Raw genomic sequence first — 22,457 nt, forward strand, 5'->3', positions numbered from 1 at the left:
GAAAGTTACTTATTATCCGGAGGACGGTGGATTCGAAAGATATCGATGGATATAATCGCGCATCTCAGAGGGAGAAAGAGAGAGAGAGAGATGATTCCTCTTGGCCGGATATCGAGTGGAACCACCTCCATGGGAAATGCAACGGCTCGAGCTGTTTGCCCCTGGCTTTTTGCCGCAACCGCTAATCATACTCGGAATAAGGGAAATCTTACTTACGTGTACGAATCGATATCTCACGATCCGATCGATCTCTGCGTTTCCGGAATGTTGAAGGAAGGAAGAAGGAAGATCGTGGCGAGAAGAGCAAGGTTTCGATCGATGTCCACATCTTTTGTTCGTCACATCGTTGACTCGGTCATCGATATTCGAAGTATTGGTTCGAGATCGTGAGTGATTATCATTAATTACGGGGAGGAAGATAAAAGAGGCGAGAGGAGGATTTTCTGCGGTGGCCGTTTTATTAATCGCGCGACAAATGGCCGCGTCCTGCGCGATTCGAGTCGAAGCCTCGAATCGAAAATCGAGAGACACCTCTTCTATGCGATGCATGCTGGCGTAATTACAAAAAGGACGGCACGATCCTCATGAATAAAAGATGGGGGGGCCTGCTCGCAACGCGAGGCACGCGCTGAATTATTGAGAAAACATGCCGTTTGATCTCTCTCGGGCGTGATCTATGCGATGATCCGTAGAATGAAACTTTGCACCACACCAGAGGACTTTGAACCCTTCTTCCGACATCGTATTATCCTCCTCGTTTCTTCCCTTCTCTCTACCCCCACAAACCCCATCTCACAGAGATGTTTAATTACACGCGTGCATTCGCGTTTTTTAAGACGAGATAGCGCAACGTGATCGCTGTTGGCTGGCCCTCGGCGTGCCGAGTCACGTTCTCAGAGGACATTGGAAAATTTCGTGGGGATGAAAAGGAATTCGCGCGCGCCTCGAACCTAAGCGAGAAACATCTCTCCTCGAGAGCCGCCGATATAAATCTCGGCTAGGTTTTCGCGCTTCTCTCCCCCTCCCTCCCTCCCTCCCTATATCCCGAGCGTTATGCAAATTATTCAGCGAAACGTACTTACGCCACGCTTCGTCGTATTCTCTTTGAAGCTGTGAGCGGAGAAAAATTGCTTTTCCTCTTGCCGTGGTGGCGCGTATCCCAACGCGACGCGCCGCGCCGCGCCGCGCCGATGCGCGCGTGCACGGAATCAGCAAAATACGATGGCGTGGCGCGTGTTGTATGTATGCGTGCACGCGCACACGGCCACGGTCACGCGCCTGTGTGCACTTTCACCGTCGTGCACGGCGGAACTGCAAAGTAGCCTACATGCAGGGCGTTAAACTCGCGGCGGCTCGATCCGAGAGAATCGAGAGATATCGAGAGATCCAACAGTTGCAACAGCGGCGCGCAACAATTCCCTCGACGCGGGGAGGACAACTGTCTGTCTTTCGAATAATATTCGATTCGTAATCGAATTCTCTTCACCTTCAATTCGATCGATTATTATTATTATTATTATTATTCAATCTCGAACGATAATTTTCGATCTCGACTCGGCTACGATGCACGATCGTATCTGGGATTATATTTTTATCGAAAAACTTCGCTTCGTCCTTCATCCAACTAACATTCCGCGCGATAAGCTTAATTTACGGAGGAATTTACGGCATTCTCATTCATAGGGCAGTATTATTATTTTACAATTTTGCCGTAATAGCAGGGGTATAATATTCATCGCGGACGGAAAAACGTTCGACACCGTTGGAATTGATAGGATATTTACGCTGGTGCGCAGGCTGGTTAGCCGGTCGAGTAACCAGCGAACATCATCGTTCCGCGCAACACGCGGTTCCTTTGTAAAATCCTCCCCGATGATCCCGCGGAAAAATCTTAATCCACCGTAATTTCGTTGAAACTTTATTCATCGGCGGAGGGGAGGGGAACATACTCTACGTGCCTGGCGAGTCTCGTTCCGGGAGAAGGGGAGGGGGCATATCTTCCGGTATCGCCGATGCAACACGGGTTCCTCTCACCTCTCCGTGAACAATCTTCGTGATGTAAACTCTCTCTCTCTCTGTCTTTCTCTCTCTGTCTCTCTCTCTTTCCCGCCAATTTGACCAAGTGACCGGCCAACTATATCATCAGATACTTGGAAATTGGCGAGCGATACGTGTCCGCGTTCACGCGGCCATCTCATAAATAATACACGGGGCCAATTTCTCCGGCGTGGATCGGCGCCGAGGGTATCGAGTTTGTTGGTGAATAAGGCAGAAACCGACTCGTTTTTCATATAATGCCTGTATCGAGCCTCGAATAAACTCGAGTGCTGAATTACCCAAGTTAAACGATCGAAGATTGATTATTATCGGCGTGTACGTATCGTGTGTATATATATATGTACGAGTTCTCTCAGAGAGAGAGAGAGTCTATGTGAGAGAGTAAGGAAAATCGATATTTCGAAGGAGATTAGGTTTGGAAACTCGATGAGATCGATGAAATTTCCTAATTTATTCTTTTCAGCGCTTCGAAAAGCCCGTTTTTGATCGAATCTCTAAAAATATTCCAAGAACTTTTCACTCTCGGCGCTGAGAAGAAACTTGAGGTGCGGAGGAAGCGGTAAATTGATCGATGCGCGTCTTCCGTTTTCGAACGGGATCAAAGATTTACAAACAAATCGATTCTATAATTTATACAGCTTGATCGAAGCGTTTACCGCGGCTGTTCCCTTCCTCCTCCCTACCCAGCCACGGACAAATGGTTCGTCCGCGATCCCGAAGCGCGTATACGAGAGTCCGGTAATAAAATTTCGTGGGGAATTTATTTATCGATCCGCCGCGTTTAAAAGCGCGGATCGGTGCTTCGCAGATGTATTCTCTTTGTCGGTGTTGGCCGGGTATATATCTCCGCGAGCAGAACCGCGCAGTACCTTAGAAGGTAGACGCACGATAACCCGACCATCCCTTATCTTCCGCGATTCTAAGCGCGAGCCAAGCGGTTTCCATCGTATTTAAGGCTTAATCCAATTTCCCCCTCCCCTTCTCGCTTCTCTCGCGAAAAGATCCAATCGAGTTACGATCCACGATCCAGCGAACGACTAATCGTTCCCGATTGATTTTCCCACTTTGCTTTCCGAACGGATTTACACTCGCGCAGTTGTGGTTGGTTAATCGTTGAAAGTATTCGTGTTATTTTCGCCAAATTCTCCATGTAATTTTCCAAAAGTAACTTTGTTATTTTCTTTTCCGAATAAATTTACATTCGTGTAATGGATACAGGAAATGTGCTCGGCGTTATTTTTCTTTTCATCAGATTCCAAGTTTCGATGAGTAATTTTCCTTTCCGGATAAATTTTCACTCGTGTAATGTGTACAGGAAATCGGCGTTATTTTTTTTCTCATCAGATTCCAAGTTTTGATTGAGTAATTTTCCAAAAGTGCATAGCGGATAGAAAATATGAATACTATTAATAACATAGTAATATGTTATCTACCAAGTGAGCCAAGTAGAGAGATTGAATAGGCAATTACAACGTGACAAATTTATGTTCTTACGGGTGCGTAAATATGTAATATAGTCATTACGCGGAGATTTTGAATGCGTGGAAGCCGCACAAGCGCGCGTATTTGTTCAGCTGAGGCCGCGTAGCTTTGAATTTTTCCTTTTTTTTTTCTTCATTTTTCAAAAATCTCTGCATTCTCGAAAGGGCGACGACCTATCGAAGAAACCGAAGACACCGGAAGTCATCGTCGAGAGGTATTTTTGAAATAATGTAAACCTCTACGTTCCCCTCACGAATGTAAAAAAACCTGTTAAAATAAAAATTAAAATTAGATCTAAGTGGAGGAAAAAACGCGAAGCAATCGTGTGACGATCACTTAAAATGTAAAATAAAAATTAAAATTAGATCGAAATGGAGGAAAAAACGCGAAGCAATCACTTAAAATGTATCTTCGAAATATAAAATATGATGTATCCGTCCGTTTGCGAGCGCGAAGTCGAGTAAAAGGGAAAGCCGAACGAGAGAGAAACGAGAGGATTACTTTCCTTTCTTTCTTCCTTTCTTTTTTTTTTTTCTCCCCTCCCTTCCTTTCTCTCTTTTCGATCCAATTATTCGACCGGCTGGATTGTTATTAATGTAATAACGCCGAGAACAAGGGCGAAATTGCGCGCCGTGATGACGGCGGGGAACGGTGATCGGATCGGTTGAAGAAAAAAAAAAAAAAAAAAAAAAAGAAACGATGGAAGAGAAGCGAGGCGACGCAGTGAAATCTCTCTCGCCGCGTTTTTTTGATCGGCCGGCTTACTTGTACTTGCGCCCCGCAAGCTGGCCACCCAATGCGTGTCCTACAAAAGGAGGCAAGATCGGAACGACAGCGAGAGGAAGTCGACCGCCTCCGGACTTATACTTATTCCCCGTCCGAATATATATCTCGAGGTGTCTTTATCGCGACAACCACCTGGATGTCTTCGTGGTTGTCTGCTGCTGGCATGGCCGGTTCGTGAAATTGTCCAACGTGGACAATCATTTAGATTGGAATAAAATGTGAAAATCCTCGAGTCAAGTATTATACAATTAGACACCCTATATTTTTCTATATTCACCTCACCTGTTATAAAATTACGCGCTGTGCATTATTAATTATTAAGTATTATCGATATTCCAGTCACATTGGACGACACGACACGGCGAGGAAAGTGATTTGATAAGAAAAAAGTATTATACACACGTTGCTGCGTTCCAATTTGATGAGGTGCTTTTTCGGGATGCTTAATGTCGACCTATTTGTCTGGGAAGGGAAGAGAGAGAGAGAATTTTAACTAAGAATATCGAATCGTTTCGAAGACAACGGATACCGAAGATTTCAGGAAGAAAGAATGTTACTTTGAATCATTGATCCTGATATATTTTCAAACGCGTCACCTTTAATGAGAAATATTTGAAAGGGAACCGATTGTACGTCTTTGCCGCGCAATCTTTGATATTCCAATCGAAAATGAAAATGTATCGATGACGATTTTGCCTCAAGTTTCTGCAAGATTGGCATCGACTGTGCGTTTACCATTAGCAGCACCAAATCGACTCCGTTACTTTTTCTTTCTTTCGAATATTCAGCTGATAGTATTGATAGTAGATGGTTATTAAAAAAAATATCTGAGATCTCGGTGAGACGGGCATCTCTTCCGATTCCTCGAGCGGTGGTCGTTTACTCGAGCCAATCTTTCGCCAAGTTTCATAGTCGTTTCGACGCTCACTTTTCAATCGTGTGGTTTTCACGCGGCGAAAACAGAAATTCTAACGTTCTCCCTGTCCTTATTCCTGCCCGCAAGAAAGAGAGAGATGAATGAAAAACGGATACGAACGTGTCGATTTATTGTCCCGGCCTGATAAAAGTTCGTCAACAAGCCATTGACACGTTTCGTTTCGTTCTTTTCTTCTTCTCTTCTGTTTCGTTCCCTCCGCTCGACTCTGGTCGTTTCGGCGCGACGATAAGATTAACGGGTCGGTTAATCCGGACGAGAGATTCGCGCGAAGGAGTTCTTTTCTTCTTTTCTTCTTTCTTTTTCTTTTTACGCTCGAAACGAGGCGAGAGTACACCGAAGAAGCGAGTAAATGACATCGAAATTACATGTCATTGTTTCTCGGACGAGAAAAAAAAAAAAGAACGAGTTCTCGATACGAACGGTTAATTATCGTGAAACTACCCATTAACGACATCGTTATCGTTTCACGGACACTCCGGTTAATGAGATTTCCCCTCGAGTTTCTCTCCTATCGACGATCGAGTATATGGGCACCGTTGTAAAATCAGTCTTACCTCGGTTTTACGACTTTCCTATCTATCTGCTACTCGGCACGTCTGAATGTGCTCGTGTTGCAATTTGAAATTCGCATAAATAAGACCGTTGTGGGGTGGGATAGAAATTTCTGTGTCTCACGATCGCATTGGCGCGAAAAGAATTTTGCGCAAAATTTATCACGCGTCGCATTCACCGGTATATGGCACCTATGATGAATTTCTCTCTCCTTCGTTTTTTCCTATTGCTCCTTCGAAGCTCGAACGATTCGATTTCCGTTAATTCCTCATCGAGGAATCGACAACGTCCGGGCCGAGACTTGTTGAGGAAGGTCTAACCGGTCTTGCGATTCCTCGTATATAACGAATGAGAGAGTGTGAGAGAGAGAGGTGGACGCGTATATGCAGCGCGTTGTGAACGTTTCACAAAGCGAAGCTTTCACCGATGGAAAGCTAGCCGACGGCCAAGGTGGCCGAGCACCTTGACGTTCGAGCTACACAGTGGGTCAGAAAAATTCGTGCAGCCTTTAAATGGGCTTTTGGTTCGCGTAAGGTCGTTGAAAGTGGGCCGCGGCAGTATGCTCGTAATGTAATTGAGAAAATGAGCGGATTTATGTTGGCCACGCCGCCGAGGATCGAGATCGCTGCTGCTTCGTTTCGTTCGGGGCGAAAACTAATCTATCGATATCTCTCTCTCTCTCGATCGATCGATTTGTGCAACGTTCGACTCGGTTAATTGGTTCATTTTAGGATCCTAAGGACGATTATATTTATATACGCGATCATCTGTTGACGGGGAGGGATCGGATCGCGTTAACATCATCGAGATGGAGTGGCGAGAGGAAAAAAAGTAAAAGCGTGGAAGCGAGATGTAATCAAGGAGAAACGGCATTAAACGAGAGACACGCATTGAATTATCCACGCATGACCTTCGTAAGGTCGTTTAGACGACCTTCGCGCGAAAGTGTCATCTACAACGTGTACCTGCCCGGTTGCGAGTCACTCCGTCCGAGTGAAACAGGTATGTACGGATGGAGAAACGCGCGATAAAATACGCGCGAAATCTTTGCAACCGTGTTCCTGGAAACCGCGTAACCAGCCGTGCAATTTTCTCGTGAAACGGCAGAGGTAGCGCGCAACTGAAATCCTGAAACTGTGTGTGCGCAACTGTGTTGTTTCTGTTGCACAGTTCCAATTCCTTTGCTTTGGAATTTCCCCCCCCCCCCCTCGTGTCTCGTGAATTTAATTCTCGAACAATTGCCGAGCAACTTTCGAACGCCGCTCTGTTTTTGGTTATCATCGAGCAGGAATTTAATCTCCCACCGATTCACCGAAGTACGTAACTTTCGAATGCCGTATTGAATCGAATTATCATCGAGAGCAGATAATGCAGTTCCTCGATGGAAAGAATGTTGTTGTAATTTCGTGGAAATTCGGAGCAAAAATTTAAATTAATTTTTGGAAATCATCGAATAGGAATCTCGAATACATCGTTTCCTTCCATTTCTCAAATCTTGGCAAATTGTTAATCGTCGATTCGACTTCTTCAGATTAGATTTGACAGAAATGTAACTAATCCACTTCCATTTCTCGAATAACTTTGAACGAATTTTCTTTAATTTCCATAAAAATTTAAATTAATTTTTGGAAATCATCGAATAGGAATCTCGAGTAATCGTATCCTTCCATTTCTCAAATTCTTCGCGGATAATCGTCGATTCGATTTCTTCAGGCGAATTCAGATTAGATTTGACAGAAATGTAACTAATCTACTTTCCATTTCTCGAATAATTTTGAACGAATTTTCTTTAATTTCCATAAAAATTTAAATTAATTTTTGAAAATCATCGAATAGGAATCTTGAGTAATATGTCGTATCCTTTCATTTCTCAAATCTTGGCAAATTGTTCATGGATAATCGTCGATTCGATTTCTTCAGGCGAATTTAGATTAGATTTGACAGAAATGTAAGTAATCCACTTCCATTTCTGGAATAAGTTTGAACGAATTTTCTTTAATTTCCATAAAAATTTAAATTAATTTTTGGAAATCATCGAATAGGAATCTCGAGTAATACGTCGTATCCTTCCATTTCTCAAATCTTGGCAAATTCTTCGCAGATAATCGTCGATTCGACTTCTTCAGATTAAGTTTGATAGAAATGTAACTAATCCACTTCCATTTCTCGAATAACTTTGAACGAATTTTCTTTAATTTCCATAAAAATTAATTTTTGGAAATCATCGAATAGAAATCTCAAGTAATCTATACGTCGTATCCTTCCATTTCTCAAATCTTGGCAAATTCTTCGCGGATAATCGTCAATTCGATTTCAGGCGAATTCAGATTAGATTTGTCAGAAATGTAACTAATTCACTTCCATTTCTCGAATAACTTTGAACGAATTTTCTTTAATTTCCATAAAAATTAATTTTTGGAAATCATCGAATAGGAATCTCGAGTAATCGTCCATACGTCGTATCCTTCCATTTCTCAAATTCTTCGTGGATAATCGTCGATTCGATTTCTTCAGACGGATTCAGATTAGATTTGACAGAAATGTAACTAATCCACTTTCATTTCTCGAATAACTTTGAACGAATTTTCTTTAATTTCCATAAAAATTTAACTTAATTTTTAACTTAATCCTCGAATAGGAAATTCCTCGGCGGATAATCTATTTTACAAATTCAGAATGTAGCTTCCAAACTAATCGCTTCGCAACTAATCCACTTGCATATCTCTATCGAACAGACGAATCTCGTTTAAATCCTCTTCTACACTGTACAGTTCCTCCAGAGAAAAGTAGCAACGACCTCTCCGCGTGCTACTCTCTGTTCCAATGGCGGGGCAGCAAACGAGCGCGTTCGCTTTTCTACGATCACGTCTCGGGACGGTTGGTGTGTGCGGTTGCTACACGCGGCTCCGGTAAATCATAGCTCTCTTCGGTGTACGCGTACGTACGGCCGAACACGCACTTATTCACGCACCGTGAGGACGCGTTTTGCATGGCTGTAACTGGTATTCTCTCTGGCGGCGCTCGTAACGCGGATTGAATTCCTGCCGGTCCGCCTCGGATAAGGATAAGGGGAGGCTGGCTGGCTGGCTGGTTGCCTATGCCGTAATATCGAGCTGGATATCTCGACTCCTCGTCCCAGCCTCCTCGAGATCGTGTGACGTCACTCGTAACTCCTTTAGGGGAAACAGACTTCCGCGATACGGGGTCGCGTTGCGGACCTCGGATGGCAATAATGGCGCCTAGCCTGCCTCTCCACGTTGACGACGATCGTTTCTTTGTCCAGGGGACGGGTTACGTGTAGCTCGCGACGTCCCGTGATAGGGAAACGCTCGAGGTCTTAACTAACTAAGTACTTGTCTTTGTTTCCTTGAATGGGGAAGAGGGAGAAAGAATGTCGTACGTACAATTTCAATGTCGCCAGCCTGTATTTTATTGTGGAAGTGGAGAAAGAGATTATGCACATTTTCTGAATACGTACAAGGTGTCTCGGTGATTTTTTTTTTTCTACGAGACAATGGTAGATTTTTCTTCTTCTTCTTTTTTTCCTTTTTTCTTAAGAGAGAGGAATAAGAAAAAAAGATAAAGGGAAAGATGAGTTGAGTTCAGAATTCGATGCGAGATACGATCGATACGGGAACGATAAGCAACAACGATAATATAATCCCGATCAGAGCTTATTCGTTAAGAAAGAAAAAAGAAGAAACTTGTTCGTTCGAAAGAATTCAATTTCACGCGTAGGCGTGCGTACACGGAACGCGCGATTATTTATCGATAAACAAACGTACATAGATATATTTAACAAGTTGCAGACTTGTGTTTAACGAGAATCAAACGTAAGATCGTACAAGCCGGCGAACAACCGAGTCGAAAGAAACAGATTCCCCTTTGTGTAAAATAAAAGACACGTGTTGTAAAGGGTGCAATTAATCGGTTGGGAAGATACGCCGTTTTGCGTCGGCTGCGATTTGACGGCACGTCTCACGGTTTTCTGACCGCGTTAAACCCACGTTCCACGTCCACCCTGTTCGGGTGAGGGAGGGATATCTCGGAGCTAGCAGAATCGTTTAGCGCGGCGAGGAAAGACGGGGCGGTATCATCGATACCGACGTCGAGTCGTATCAAGCCGGCCACGTCGCCGTGTTGGAACACGGTGTCTAAATAGCATCTCGTGAACTCGAGCTCGCGTCGCAAGATCGAATCGTCCGAGTAAAAGGAGAGGAAGGAGAAGAGGGGCGAGGAAAGGAGGGAGGGAATGGAAGAAAGAGAAAAAAAAGAAGAAGAAGAAGAAGAAAAGAAGTTGGAAAGAGGGAGAGGAAGGAACAAAACTCTCGATGCGCGAGAAAAGGAGGGACGAAAGAGGGAGGGAGAGGAAGAAAAGACAGAATCTGTGAGAATGTCCTTCGAGAAGTTCGCCCACGTTCGTTTTTGCTTCCGAAAAGCAAGTTCTCCGTGGAGTTGTTCGTGGAACAAAGTGGCAACGCGAAGGATGGAGGGAGATGGGTCGAGCGACCGGTACGTGAGTCAGTCCAAAGGAACCTACCCGGTGTAAGGTACCCTGCCAGGCGGCGGGAGGATTCTTCTTCTTCTTCTTCGCAGGACGTTGCACCGATGCACCTCTCGAAAAGATGTCTCTCGATCCCCGGCCCGAATTAGGAGGCGAGCCGGCCACGATCACCGCCGCCCCCTCGAATTTTTTCCTTCCCTCTCTCTCCTCTCCTCTCCTCGATCTTATTCCCCGCGAAAGCGGAATCCCACGCAGCGTATATACTTATATATATATAAATCGGGACGATATGAGAGAAGATGAACGCTGTTCCAGAGAAATTAACCGGATCTTTCGTTCCGTTTCCAATCTCTCTCTCTCCCTTCGTGTCTTTCTTCTCGTCCGATCCTCTCCCCTCGATCGTGTCGGTCCATAACCGTAACAAGGGACATCGAAACGGTCTTAGACTCTATAAATACGGAGCGTCGGAAGTGATCGGCTATCATTGGCCATGACGCGGCGGAGCCACTTGGCGAGAGACAGAGATCTCTAATGACCGAGACGCGGGACTCGGGCGTCGTTTATCCGAGACACCAGATGCGAGTTTGCCAGGCAAACGATATTACGATGGACATTTCCATAAAGGACTTTACGGAACCCTTTTACTACACCAATTTGCGGTACCGTTAATCCAGGATCGTCATTATTGGAACGAGCGGGTTTCGAGCGAGTACACAGCGTGGCGCGGCACGGAGCGGCGTTTTTCCGCGCTTTAAAGGTTCGCACGCAATGCGGAAATAAGCGCTCGAGGGAGGAGGGAGGGGAGTTGCGCGTCGTTATCACACTTTTGCGGAACAGAGCCACGCCAAGCCGAGCCTTTGGATCTCTCCCGCTCGAGAAACGAATCGAATCCGTCCAACTCGTTCTCTCTACTTTCCAACTCGTTTCGATCGAACGATGTCGTCAACGTTATGCGAGACGATGGGTCGCGTTTCGATCGTCACTCGGCGAGTTTGCGTAACGTTGAGCTTTTTATCCTTTTCTTTCCTTTCGATGAGGCTGTATTATTGGACGTATACTCGATACAGCAAATACGAGAATTGCCGATTATATCGTATCTCCAAAGTGTGTTAAAAAAGTGGCGAAAAACGAAAACTTGGCTTTCAAAGAAGGAAGGAGGAAATATATTTGACGGTGATGCGAGTTTTACCTGCTTCTTGCGCGAAGATGATGCGTCTTTTGGATCGTTCCGTCTAGGAAGGAGCTGGTACGAACCGTTAGGCAATAATCCACAGTCATGAAAGCGCTACGATGCCACTCCAAATATTTTCGATAGATACAATAACCTCTTGTTGATGGTTTCTTCATAACAAACTTTCAACTACTCTCTTCCTTCTTCTCTGTTTTGTACGTCTCGAAACGTATCCTATTTCAAAATCTTGAATCCAAATCTAAGACTTTTGTCCCGATTTTCTTTTTTTTCCTGTGTCGAGATCGATCTCTACGAGAAAGTGGAAAAATTGCCACCACGTATCCTAATTTCACGTATCCTAAAAGCAACTTTATCGTTGTTTTCGAAACAATTATACGAGATTATCGGCCGATAATGAAATCTAAATTGCAAATTGCGAGAGGGTAGAGCGTATAACTGGCGCTCGTTATCCACCGCGTGATGCCCCATTGTCGCACGCGCTCTCTCCTTTTCACCCGAGTTTTCTCTCCGTCCGCGAGGATCCGCGTGGTCCTGGGTCGGTGGCATGCGGATGCCTCGTGTTTCAATACCCATTCGAAACATTCGCCGTCTACACGCGAAACGGCCGATGCAATATGCCGTGGACCGTTAAGTGGCGCGACCTTAGTTGGATCCTCGAGGTAAAAAGGGGGAGAGAGAGAGAGAGAGAGAGAAAAAAAGAAGTAAGAAGGAAAAAAGAAAAAATAAAGAATAACTCTGTACGAAAGAGATGGGAGCATTGTCGAGACGACGATCCGCGTGCACGATCCATGGAAATCGGGATGCGCGCGGATCATCACTCTTCTTCTTCTTCTTCCTCTTCTCTTGTTTCGCCATCGATGCGCCTTTCATTGAAAAATGGCCGGATCTGTAAACGATTATATACGGAAGCGAGATCTCGTAATATCCTCGTTCTCCGTTGGGGAGAAGGGAATTAATCGGTTATCCCCTCTTACGTGAGATAGAGGAGAGGGAGGGGGAGATTTATATCGCAGGAGGATAGGATAGGAGAATCGATTCGATGGGAAGGCGGAAACGTTGCGTGAGGTCGCGGAAGGATACCCTTTTCCGGAAAGGAAAAGACGAGCGAATGAGATAATGGGGCGGGCTGCGAGACGTAAATTAAGATATTATCGCCATCGGTGTCTATGAGCGGCGTTCCGTCGATTGTGTTCATTATATTACACCCCGCGTTAAATCCTCGACCACGATTAAATAATATATCGCGATACTTATCCGAAAATCCGACCGAGATTTACGATCGCGCCTCGCGTGAAAGCGAAGCTTTCGAGCTTTTGCGAGTTCGGCGATGTACGGTGGAACGAGGAAAAGAGAAAGAAGAGAAGGAAAAAGAAAAGAATTGCGCGCGTGCCAATGCGGAAACAAGTTGCGTGAGGTCAAGGCTCTTGGGTGGAATGAAAGAACGAGGCTCTCCTCTCTCCTCCATTTTGCCTTCTCTCGAGGAAAGGATAAGGACGTAACGACCGGATACCGCCCGGTTAATTTGACGCCTCGCCGTCAAATAGAGAGATTCGAAACAACGGAGAGATTCGAAGAGTTTTCACGCGAGACTTTGATTATTTCTGGTTTGCACAGGAACGCAACATTATTCGGCGGTTGAAATCGTGAATTTCATTCCACTTCTGGAACTAATTTCTGGCTAACTCTGGTCTGCTCTAACGGTCTGTCTGCGAAAGGAAATTAATTACCTCCGTGCGTTTACCGATTCGTAGATTTTTACAAAATTACAATAAGCCCCTCGTTTTGGAAAGTAGTTTACAGAAAATTTTTCATCGATTTTCTGCTATTATTATACGCGCAAAGGAACAAGGAGAGAGGGATTGGAAGAATCGAGCTTCACCGAAGCCGGCGAATTCCACGCCCATTGTCGAGCCATTTATTAATACCTCTCCATCATTGACCTTTCCATTAACCCGTTTACGCAAGCATACAACCGTGGAACAAGCCGATGGCCGACAAAACGGCGCTCGCTTACAAGAGAGAGAGAGAGAGAGAGAGCGTTTGGATAGCGCGCGAGTTATTAGACCGGTCTTTGCGGATCGTTATCGTTCCCCGATCGATGGAATGGAAGTATTTCCTGGCCGGGACTCTGGCGGCGGCGTGCATTCGCGACTTTCACGAAGAAACGATCTCGTTCGCGGCCTTAACTCTCGATCGCATAGCTTGTTAAACGGGACGACTTGGAGTCGAGAGAGCGCGCGCGTGCACGCGTCGGTGAAACGTTGTAAATCACCGTTCTGTTTGCCGACCGTTTCGAATATCTACGATTCTTGTGTCACCGATTTTTCACGCACGCCTACCAACGCGTCTATCTTATCTAAACCGTTCCGTATCGACTTCTTTCGCAATTTCCTCCTCTCTCTCTCTTTCTCTTCTCTCGCGGTGGAATTCGGCGGAAGCTGGCTCGGCTCGATTCTTCGGCGCTCCGTTACAACCACGGATACTTTATCTTGTATCTATCTTTTCTTTTATCGGCTCGTTGTTGAGAGAGTGAGAATCTTATCGCTTATAGCATAGTTGCATCGTTTTATCTCGCGATTGGGATCGATCTTTTTTTTTCTTCTTCTTCTTCTTCTTTTTTTTCGCGAGAAGAAACGAGAAATTCTATCGAGCACAGACAGGAGAGGAATATTTACTTATAGAATGATCGCAGCGATGGAGAAATTTTGAAGGGAATGTTGTCATTCCACTTTTACTCGTAAGAGGAAAGTTGTTAAAAAAAATTGCGCGAGAATTTTTTAATAAGTATTTTTAAAATCCAACTTTTACGTAACTTAAAAACCGTTGCCGATCAAATTAAGTCGCATAAGAATCTAGAAATTGGAGAAGTAATTTTTGTTAACAATTCCTCCTAATGAAATTTACATATCTATCCAAATATTCCTTTTACACGATATTCGATACTTCGTACGCCTCCCTTTCGCTAATTCTCAGCAATGATTAATCCTCGAACTGAGGATTAATCGAGGTTCGCAAAAGTATCCAAAGCTGTTGAACGTTTAGATTCGCCCCTCGTGGGGAGAGGAAATCGCGGTTCGGCCACTTCCTGCGGCACGTTCACTTCCGTGGCTCTCTCGGCTGATAATCTCCGAAGGCAGGTCGTACTGAAACGGCGGCCCGTGGTCGTTAATTTCTTGGCGGAGTGAAACCGGCATGGAGTGCGCAGAGAGATCAAAGGATAATATTTCTCACACTGGCCGACAGTATAATCGGCACGCAACGTTTCCCTTCTCTCTCTCTCTCTTCCTTCTAAGAGACTTCTCTCCTTTTTTTTCGTCTTTCGAGGAGAAGAGAGGAGGATTTTTTTCACGAATCGTGGACCACGTGCGCGCGAGATCGTGAATCTCATCGCCGCGACACACTTTGATCGAACTCGCTTTCGAGTTGGTGGAGAACGAAGAGCGGAAGGAACGGAAAACGACTTATCGATCGACGTATCGCTTCCGTGGCCTGCGACGGAATAATCGGCCACGCTTGATCGGCCATCGATTTTTCTCTCCTCGATCGTTCGAGATTGGCCTCCCATGCAAATATCCCGGCGAAAGTTTCCATTATAAGCGTCTCGCCTCGCATCCTCCCCGTTTTTACCGGATATACAGCGCTAGGTTATATACGGAAATGAGATAAATTGTGGATTACAGTAGGTATAACTAAGCATTTGATGATAAATAATTGTTAGAGCTATGTATATTCGTTTATTCATAAAAATGAAATTATTCTTTTAAAATAATGTTATTTGAAACATTGGGTGGGGTCCGGTTTGTGGAGACTTTCCGCGTTCCAAAAGAACGGGAGAAAGAAGAATTGAGAAAGAAAGAGGAAAAAGAATAACCGAGAAGGGGAAAAAAGATTGGTCGATTCGTTCGTGATAACCGGGGATAATATTTATTGCTCGGTGGATCTTGATGGTTTTTCGCAGTTTTGGCATTCCAGTTTCCGAGAGATATTTTCGGGGAACGCAGAAACGATTCGATCCTGTGCGTGCTCGTGAACGTGGACGGTTCGTCCAATCGGTTAAATAGATCTAGAACGCGAGGAAAGAAGCAGGTTACACAAACTCTGCTCGGTATAGGAATTATTTTTCGAGTTATGACTGGTGTGAAAGGAATGCACGCAACGCGCCGCGACCTGATCTAATCAGATATTTATGGCGCTTTGACGTTATCTTCGATTCAACAAGCGCTCGTGTATCATTTCTTCTCGCTCCGCGTTCCAGTTTCGCTTCTCGAAGCGTCGACGCGCGAACGTCTGTCATAGAGAAACTTCGAGATCACGAGTGATGAGCCGAAACTACCAACGTAACGCGTAAGTATCACCGTATACCGCGCAATCGCGGGACAAAATCGAGGATTACGAGAAGAAGAATTCGTAAAGAAGAAGAAGAAGAAGAAGAAAAAGAAAGAAAAAGAAATACACCGCGGAATGAAGCGATTTCGCGATAGCTGGAATTTATTCAACCTTTCCACCTGTCTTGAAATTTAAGCCTGGACGGAAGAGACACGAGAGACGAAATTTTCATTTCCTTCCTCTATTTTATTCCTCACCCATCTCGGTTAAACAAACGGGGGGAAACGCCCCGCGAGACGAGATTCGGTTTAATTATTTCATATACGTCCAACAGGTAGGCAAGTAGGATAAGGCGTATGTGTTTCTAGTTGCACGTCTCTTGCGTTTTATCGCATAGGTGAATCGCGACGCGGGACAAGTAGACTTCCGCGAGACGTGTCTGCGCGAGAGGAGACGAGAGAGACGAAGAATGAAGATGAGAGGAAGCGTGGTGAGAGAGCGACTTAACCGCGCGTGTATACTCGTCGTGCTTGTTACGGGGCGAATCTCGATCGTCGTCGGGTCGGGATCTCCCCGTAATACGGATTCTCACGGATGCTCCTCGAAGAGGAGATAAGAAGGGAGGACGAGGGATAAGGAATCGAGTTAATTACGCGTGTAAATACAGAAATTTCGAAATGGTCGAACTTTTCGAATTTTCGTTTCGATGAAGGGAGGAGTTGCGTCGATTCCCGACTTGCATCGTCCTTGAAATCGGCGAGTTGCGTTGATTATCGGATGAGAATCTCGATGAGAATCATTGGAGGATCGCTTAACCCCGTCCACGAGAGGAATTCTTTTTCTCGTTTCCATTTCTCGTCGTGGAAGCTGCGGCGTCCCCGGCATCCTCTCGTTGTGTTCCGCACGACTACTCCCCATTTATCGCGTCCGACATGCGAGGAATATCACCGCGAAGCAACCGAGAACCAGTCATCGTGCCATTAATTAGCCGGTTGACGCCTAGAAACAGGAATTCATTCCGGGGTCAGGTATTATCAATTGCTTTTATCGTTGGCCGAGACCGTTACGGCGGGACACGTTTCGCCGGTTGCAAATAGAGTACGATGCACCCTGCGGTGCATCCACTGTGGCCGGTTATATATACGCGAATCTTGGAAAATCAATTATTAATCCCTCCTCCTTTTTTTCCTTCTCCTCTCGAAAAACCCGTTCCATCCGTTTCCTTCGACGTTGTAGAAGAGAGCGAAGCAGAGCCGTATCGATCGTAACGTAACCGCGTCAACGCGTCAACGCGTGTCCAACGTGACGAACTGGATGACGGAAAGAAAAGAAAAGGAAAGGGAAACTGGGGAGGGGATGGATGGAAAATAGAAAAATGAAGCGTTATATAGGATATAGGAAATAAAAGCCTTTGAACGGCTGTTCACCACTTCGGTTTCCCGAGAGAGGAACGAACGACGTGTAAGGCCCGAAGGAGAATAAGTCCCGATCGCCATGGTAACCGGTGACTCGGTCTCGCGGCTGGCCGTCGTAGATCGTCAAACTTCGATCCGGTTCGGCCGGGCTCGTCCGTACTCGGGCATTTCCGTGGAAGCCGAGGCCAACCGGTCGGCAGACGCAGTCACCGCGCGACCAGTTCGATTCCGCACGTAGCCAGTGATCGGTGCTCGTCGCGTGTGTGTGTGTCGCGTCGCCTCGCGTTCACGTTCAATCCACGGAATCGTATCCTCCTCCCGTGTTGTTGTTGTCACGTTTCACTCACGGGAACTGCGCCGCGATTCCTTTCGCGTGCTCTACTCCTCCCGTTTTCCGGAACTTGAAAAGTTTGTGCTTGGAGGAACGAGAGAGGAAGGCCGCGAGGGGCCCCTTGAGTCCGCGAGGGGGAACGAGCGAACAACGACGTTGCGGGGAACCGCGAATCGCGGAGGAAAGAAACGGTGCGCTTTTGGACTACCGCTTTTGAACCGTGTTTGCGAGAGAGCGGCGCTACGCTGCTCGCCCAAGGCAAAAATACCTGTGCGCCTGGTTTCGAGCCGATCCCTCCGAGACACGTCGGGATCTCGCCACTTTTCTTCTCCACTCTCGAATCGACGAAACTCTCGTGCCGCCGGTGGGCGTACGCGAATACGTACGCGTAGAAAACGACGAGCGTATTGCGTCGCCAACGAGACTCGAACCGTTCCAATCCCCCTATCTCGCTTACAACGACGTAGCAGTTGGTGTTTATTCGGTCGCGGATTTCTTTTTCTATCGCGCGTTATCTCGCGCGTCTCTCTGTCCATCCGCATCGCGTTCCCAAGTTTCGAACGAGGCGAGGCTCGTGTTTTTCTTTTTTTTTTTCCTCCTTTCCGACCGACCACTTTGTTGTATCAACAAACGGACGAAAGAGAGAGAGAAAGAGAGAGAGAGCGTGTATTGGCGCGCGAGGCAAGTGCGTGTACCGCGGTATCCGTTCCAGGAACCACCTGTGGATTTCGCGCGAAGCATCGAGTGACGGAAAGTGCATACGTACACACGTATAACTGACTAACTGTCCCCGCGGTGGAGGAGGAGGAGAAACACCCCGTGCATGTTGGCACGAGGTGTTGAACTCGAAGGGCCGGGCCGTGGCGGACGATCATGCCGATCAAGTCCGAGTGAGGGAGTATCGTTTCGATCGCGGGCAAAAGAGGTCGAATGATGACCATGTTCGGGACCCTCGTCCAGAGGCTCACCTCGCCGGTGACCTCACCGACGAGCCCTCGACGCCGTTTCAAATCTCCGTCCCGTTGGGAGGTGCAGAGCGACCCGGAGGACGATCCGGCCGCTCCGGTCCGCAAGTCGAGGGCCAAGCATTTGTTGGATAAGCGCAAGAGCAAGAGCAGGGCGCGAGCTTTGAACGTGCATTCGGAACAAGTGCAGATGTGCAACTCCGGATGGCACGACGCCGCGTTTCCGCCGCTTCGTGGCACCAAGAGTCTCGGCAGGCTCGACGGTATGAAAGAGGTGAGTCTTCGAGTCTTCGTTATTTTCCTCTTCTTTTTTTTTTCTCTCTCTCTTTGCTACGCTACATCTTATGGGAGTAGGATTCCTCGTGTTGCGTAATGAAATGAAATTAAGCAAGGTGGCGGGGTATATGTCGAAATTCCTGCGGCGTGTCGTCACGTAGCGCGTAACTTGCGCAGTTTGTGGCGAGAATTTGCGGCGGAGACCAAGTTATTCGATCGTGGCTCGAATAACGCGTTTTATATCGATTAACGATTTGCCTCTCCGGGAGGAATCGTTGTTAAAAATGTTTGGTTTAGTGAACGGGCAGGTTGAACCTTGACGAGAATTTCGAAGCGGTGGATAATGATGATGTATTGCGCGATATTTTTATATCGCGCACGTGCTTTGTACGTTTCTTCGATGCAAATCTATTAACTCGGTAATATCTCCGTGTCGTTCATAAGTGCGTCGAATCGAGTTGACATTTGATTTTCCTCGGTGTAACGTTTAAACCGATTAAACTGCGCATTTTTTTACACGCAAAAATTCGTGTTCGACCAAGACCACACGGAGGTTACACGGATTTTTTTTTTCTTTCTCTCGGTCGCTCGAGTGCATTTTTGCCGGACGTTTGTACATAATATGCCGTTTCGAAATTTCCTCGGAAGAGAAATACGCGAAAAAACGTTTAAAAATCGCGAGCGTACGAACGAATCTTCGAATCGATCGAAGTAAAATGTTATTGTTATCACAATAACACGTTCTAATAGAGTGGAATAAGAGGAATTTCGAGGCCGGAGTTAATTTCCGCGAATTCGAGAATGATAGTAAACATACGCGCGACACATCGTTGTAATGCTTACATCGTGCGTAATACGTGTCTACGCCGCGCGTTTATCGCCCATAACGTTCGATAACGCGGCCGAGAACGGGTTCCTCCGTTTCCCGAATCGTCGAAACCGGCACCGAGATCGGATGAAGATTCGAGGATTGGAGGATATCGCATCGATTGGAATTAATCGAAGGGAAGGATAAGCGTTCGTTCTTTTTACCGTAGGTTTTTTAATTAAACTTAAACTTCACGGCGCGAGGTGCCGCGCAACCTGATTACATAATTGCATCGCAACGTAATACCAGTTTTTAGACCGGCGTTCTTTCGCGTTTTTAACTCGCGAGTTTCGCTCGTAATCCGCGCGCTCGCTCGTGATTATGTAGGCGAGCGTTAACGAGTTTTTGTTTTTCTTTTTCGTTTCTCCCCCTTTTCCTTTTTTCCCTTCCTTTTCCACGAAAATGTTGAGCCGCGGCCATTACCTGCTCATCGCATCCGTGACACGATCGTAGCGACGTGTAACCGGAACACCGGATAGGCGGTGGGGAAAGGGAGAAAAAAAAAAGAATAAAAGAATCACGGAGCGAGCGGAATTTCTCGCTACATAGGCGAGACGACGAGGCTCGCGTGTGTGTGTGTGTGTGTTTACCTCGATACTTGGAACAGATCCGATGATCGTTATCGACCGTTTTCGTCGTACATTATCTGAGACTACGATGATAAACCGCGTTCGCAATTAGGAAAGTTAGTCACTTTTTTCTTTGCTCGCGTTTGAAACAATCGCGTTAATTTATACTCGATAAGATGGATTCCCGAACGATGGATTCTCGGACTTCCTTCCGCGTAACGACGCCTCAAACGATGAAAAACGGCGGTTCGTGGAGCGTAACAGTCGTATAAATCGGCAGCTTTCACCGAGCGTGATACATCTTACCACGTCTCCCGTAACTCGAGCAAATTGTACTCTCTCTCTCTCCTTCTCTCTCTCTCTCCCCGAACAGCGGGACGCGAAATTGCGGGTAGGAAGAGGAGAGATGATGCACAGGAAAGAGAAGAGAAAGAGAGACGGTGGGTGCAGAGCGGCCATTAACTGTCGTCCACGGAGGTGGTGCGTTTCGTAATTCGACGAAATTGCACGGTTTTAACGACTCGGTATTTGAACGACGACCTTTTGCGCGTTTCTCTCCCCGGCGCCACACACGGGGGACCAAAGAAATATATAAATACACGCGTGGATCGGGGCATTAAGACCCCCGAGTAAAAGGTTGGACGTTGCCAAATGCTCGTAATTCGAGCGACTCTTAACTCTTAACGACGACAACGCTCTCTTTCCTCTTCTCTTCCCCTCCTTCTTTTTCTTTCTTTGCTTTTTATATATATATATTTTTTTTTCTTTCCTCGAGGAAAGCCGCGCACTCCAAGCGGCATTCATTTCTTCGCGGAGAAAGAAAGAAGACGGATATCGTGGAACGCGAGCAAGCCACGCCGCAGCCCCTAACGCTCTCTCCGCCTCCCTTTTCGAGAACACCGTTCCTCCAAAGGGAGGAAGAGAGGAGGAGGAGGTGGAGAGATCGGAGGAGAAACGCGTTGTCGAGAGCAGAGGCTCTTGGAAGACCTCGACGAAGATAGGGATCTGGCGGGGCGCATCTAGTTAAATCGCGGTGTATACGGGGAGGGGGGATCCTCTCTTCCTCGAACTCGATCTTGGTGTATAAGGGAGACACGAGGAAGTTCCGGGCCGGGCTCTCTCTCTCTCGTTCTCTCTCGAGATGAGATAAGATCGACGATCGGTGGTGATGGAGCACGGTAGCCGAATATCCTCAACATCGGCCCTCTGAGCGAATGCTCGATTTTTTCGTTCGCGCGAGGTCCTTGAACGCGGCCAGTCCTTGAACCATGTTCCCGAATAGGGAACGTTTTATCGAGAGAAATTCCTTCCCTTCCCGTTTCGATCGGTGATGGAGGGGGGGATGGGATGGAATCGAAGGATTTTCAATCTCTTTCATCGATACCCCTCGATCGGATAAGAATGCTTATCGAGAAGTTGTTTGTACAGGATCGAAAGATCGTTTTATTTCTTCTACGATACGATCTCGATACAATATCACTTTTTTTTTTCAATATTGTTGGTGTAAGCATATCCTAAGACGATGGAGAAGGAATTGAGTAATCGAGTGAATTTTAAGAAGCGTTAAGAAGCAGCGCCGGCGGTATATAAGGCGACTAAAATTCCTGGTCGATTGGAAAGCAACAGCTCGCGAACAAGCCCGTTGGCCCTAAGGCTCGAGCGCATACCGAAACTCTGAATCAAGCCTCGTTTTCGTTCCCCCTCCCCCTCTATCCCCTAACGCGTAGATACACGTCCAACAGCGTTGATCGTTATCGCAGCGATATTCGAGTGATATCATGGAGCGAGCTTGAGATTCGCAGAAACTTTGAAAATTCATAAAAATTAACGATCTTCCTTCCCTCTAATTTCCAATCGAGAAGAGAGAAAAAGAGAGGAGAAAAGGGGAAGGGAAGGGAAGGGAAGGAAATCGTGAGCGATGCGCTCCCTTCACGATGATTTACGCTCGGGCCAGGGCTAAACGCGAAACGAATGACGAGAGGAGCCATCAATTTCGAATATATCAGAAGGGATTAGTCGAAAATGTGTGGCGGTTGTTGTGCCGCTGGCGTTGCGTTTTTTATTCGCCAGAAATCCGCGCGTTGCTTTTTCTACCGCTTTGGGGACGAGCCCAGTTCCCCGCGGGTGTCCCCGCCATTGTTCGGACGAATTCGAAAAGACGTGGCAGAAAAAGATGCTAATTGTGAATATGAAAAT

At 46.4% G+C, this 22,457-nt stretch overlaps 1 protein-coding gene across 4 annotated transcripts in view; it reads left to right on the plus strand.

The window, feature by feature from the left end:
- LOC410044 (rho GTPase-activating protein 20) overlaps positions 1–22,457 on the plus strand; it is a 171,187-nt gene that overhangs the window by 60,430 nt on the left and 88,300 nt on the right. Inside the window, exons 1-2 of one of the 4 annotated variants that reach the window (XM_016911125.2) lie at positions 17,471–17,774; positions 18,296–18,822. The exons of 2 other annotated variants lie outside the window; for them this stretch is intronic. In XM_016911125.2, coding sequence (XP_016766614.2) covers positions 18,514–18,822 — 309 coding nt within the window. In that variant the 5' untranslated portion in view covers positions 17,471–17,774; positions 18,296–18,513. Of the gene's footprint in view, positions 1–17,470; positions 18,823–22,457 lie in introns of those variants that run through there. One more of the 4 variants, XM_006560859.3, reaches the window with a different exon arrangement.

The sequence above is a fragment of the Apis mellifera genome, linkage group LG3 (assembly GCF_003254395.2).
Source record: "Apis mellifera strain DH4 linkage group LG3, Amel_HAv3.1, whole genome shotgun sequence".
In the NCBI taxonomy this organism is placed as follows: domain Eukaryota; kingdom Metazoa; phylum Arthropoda; class Insecta; order Hymenoptera; family Apidae; genus Apis; species Apis mellifera.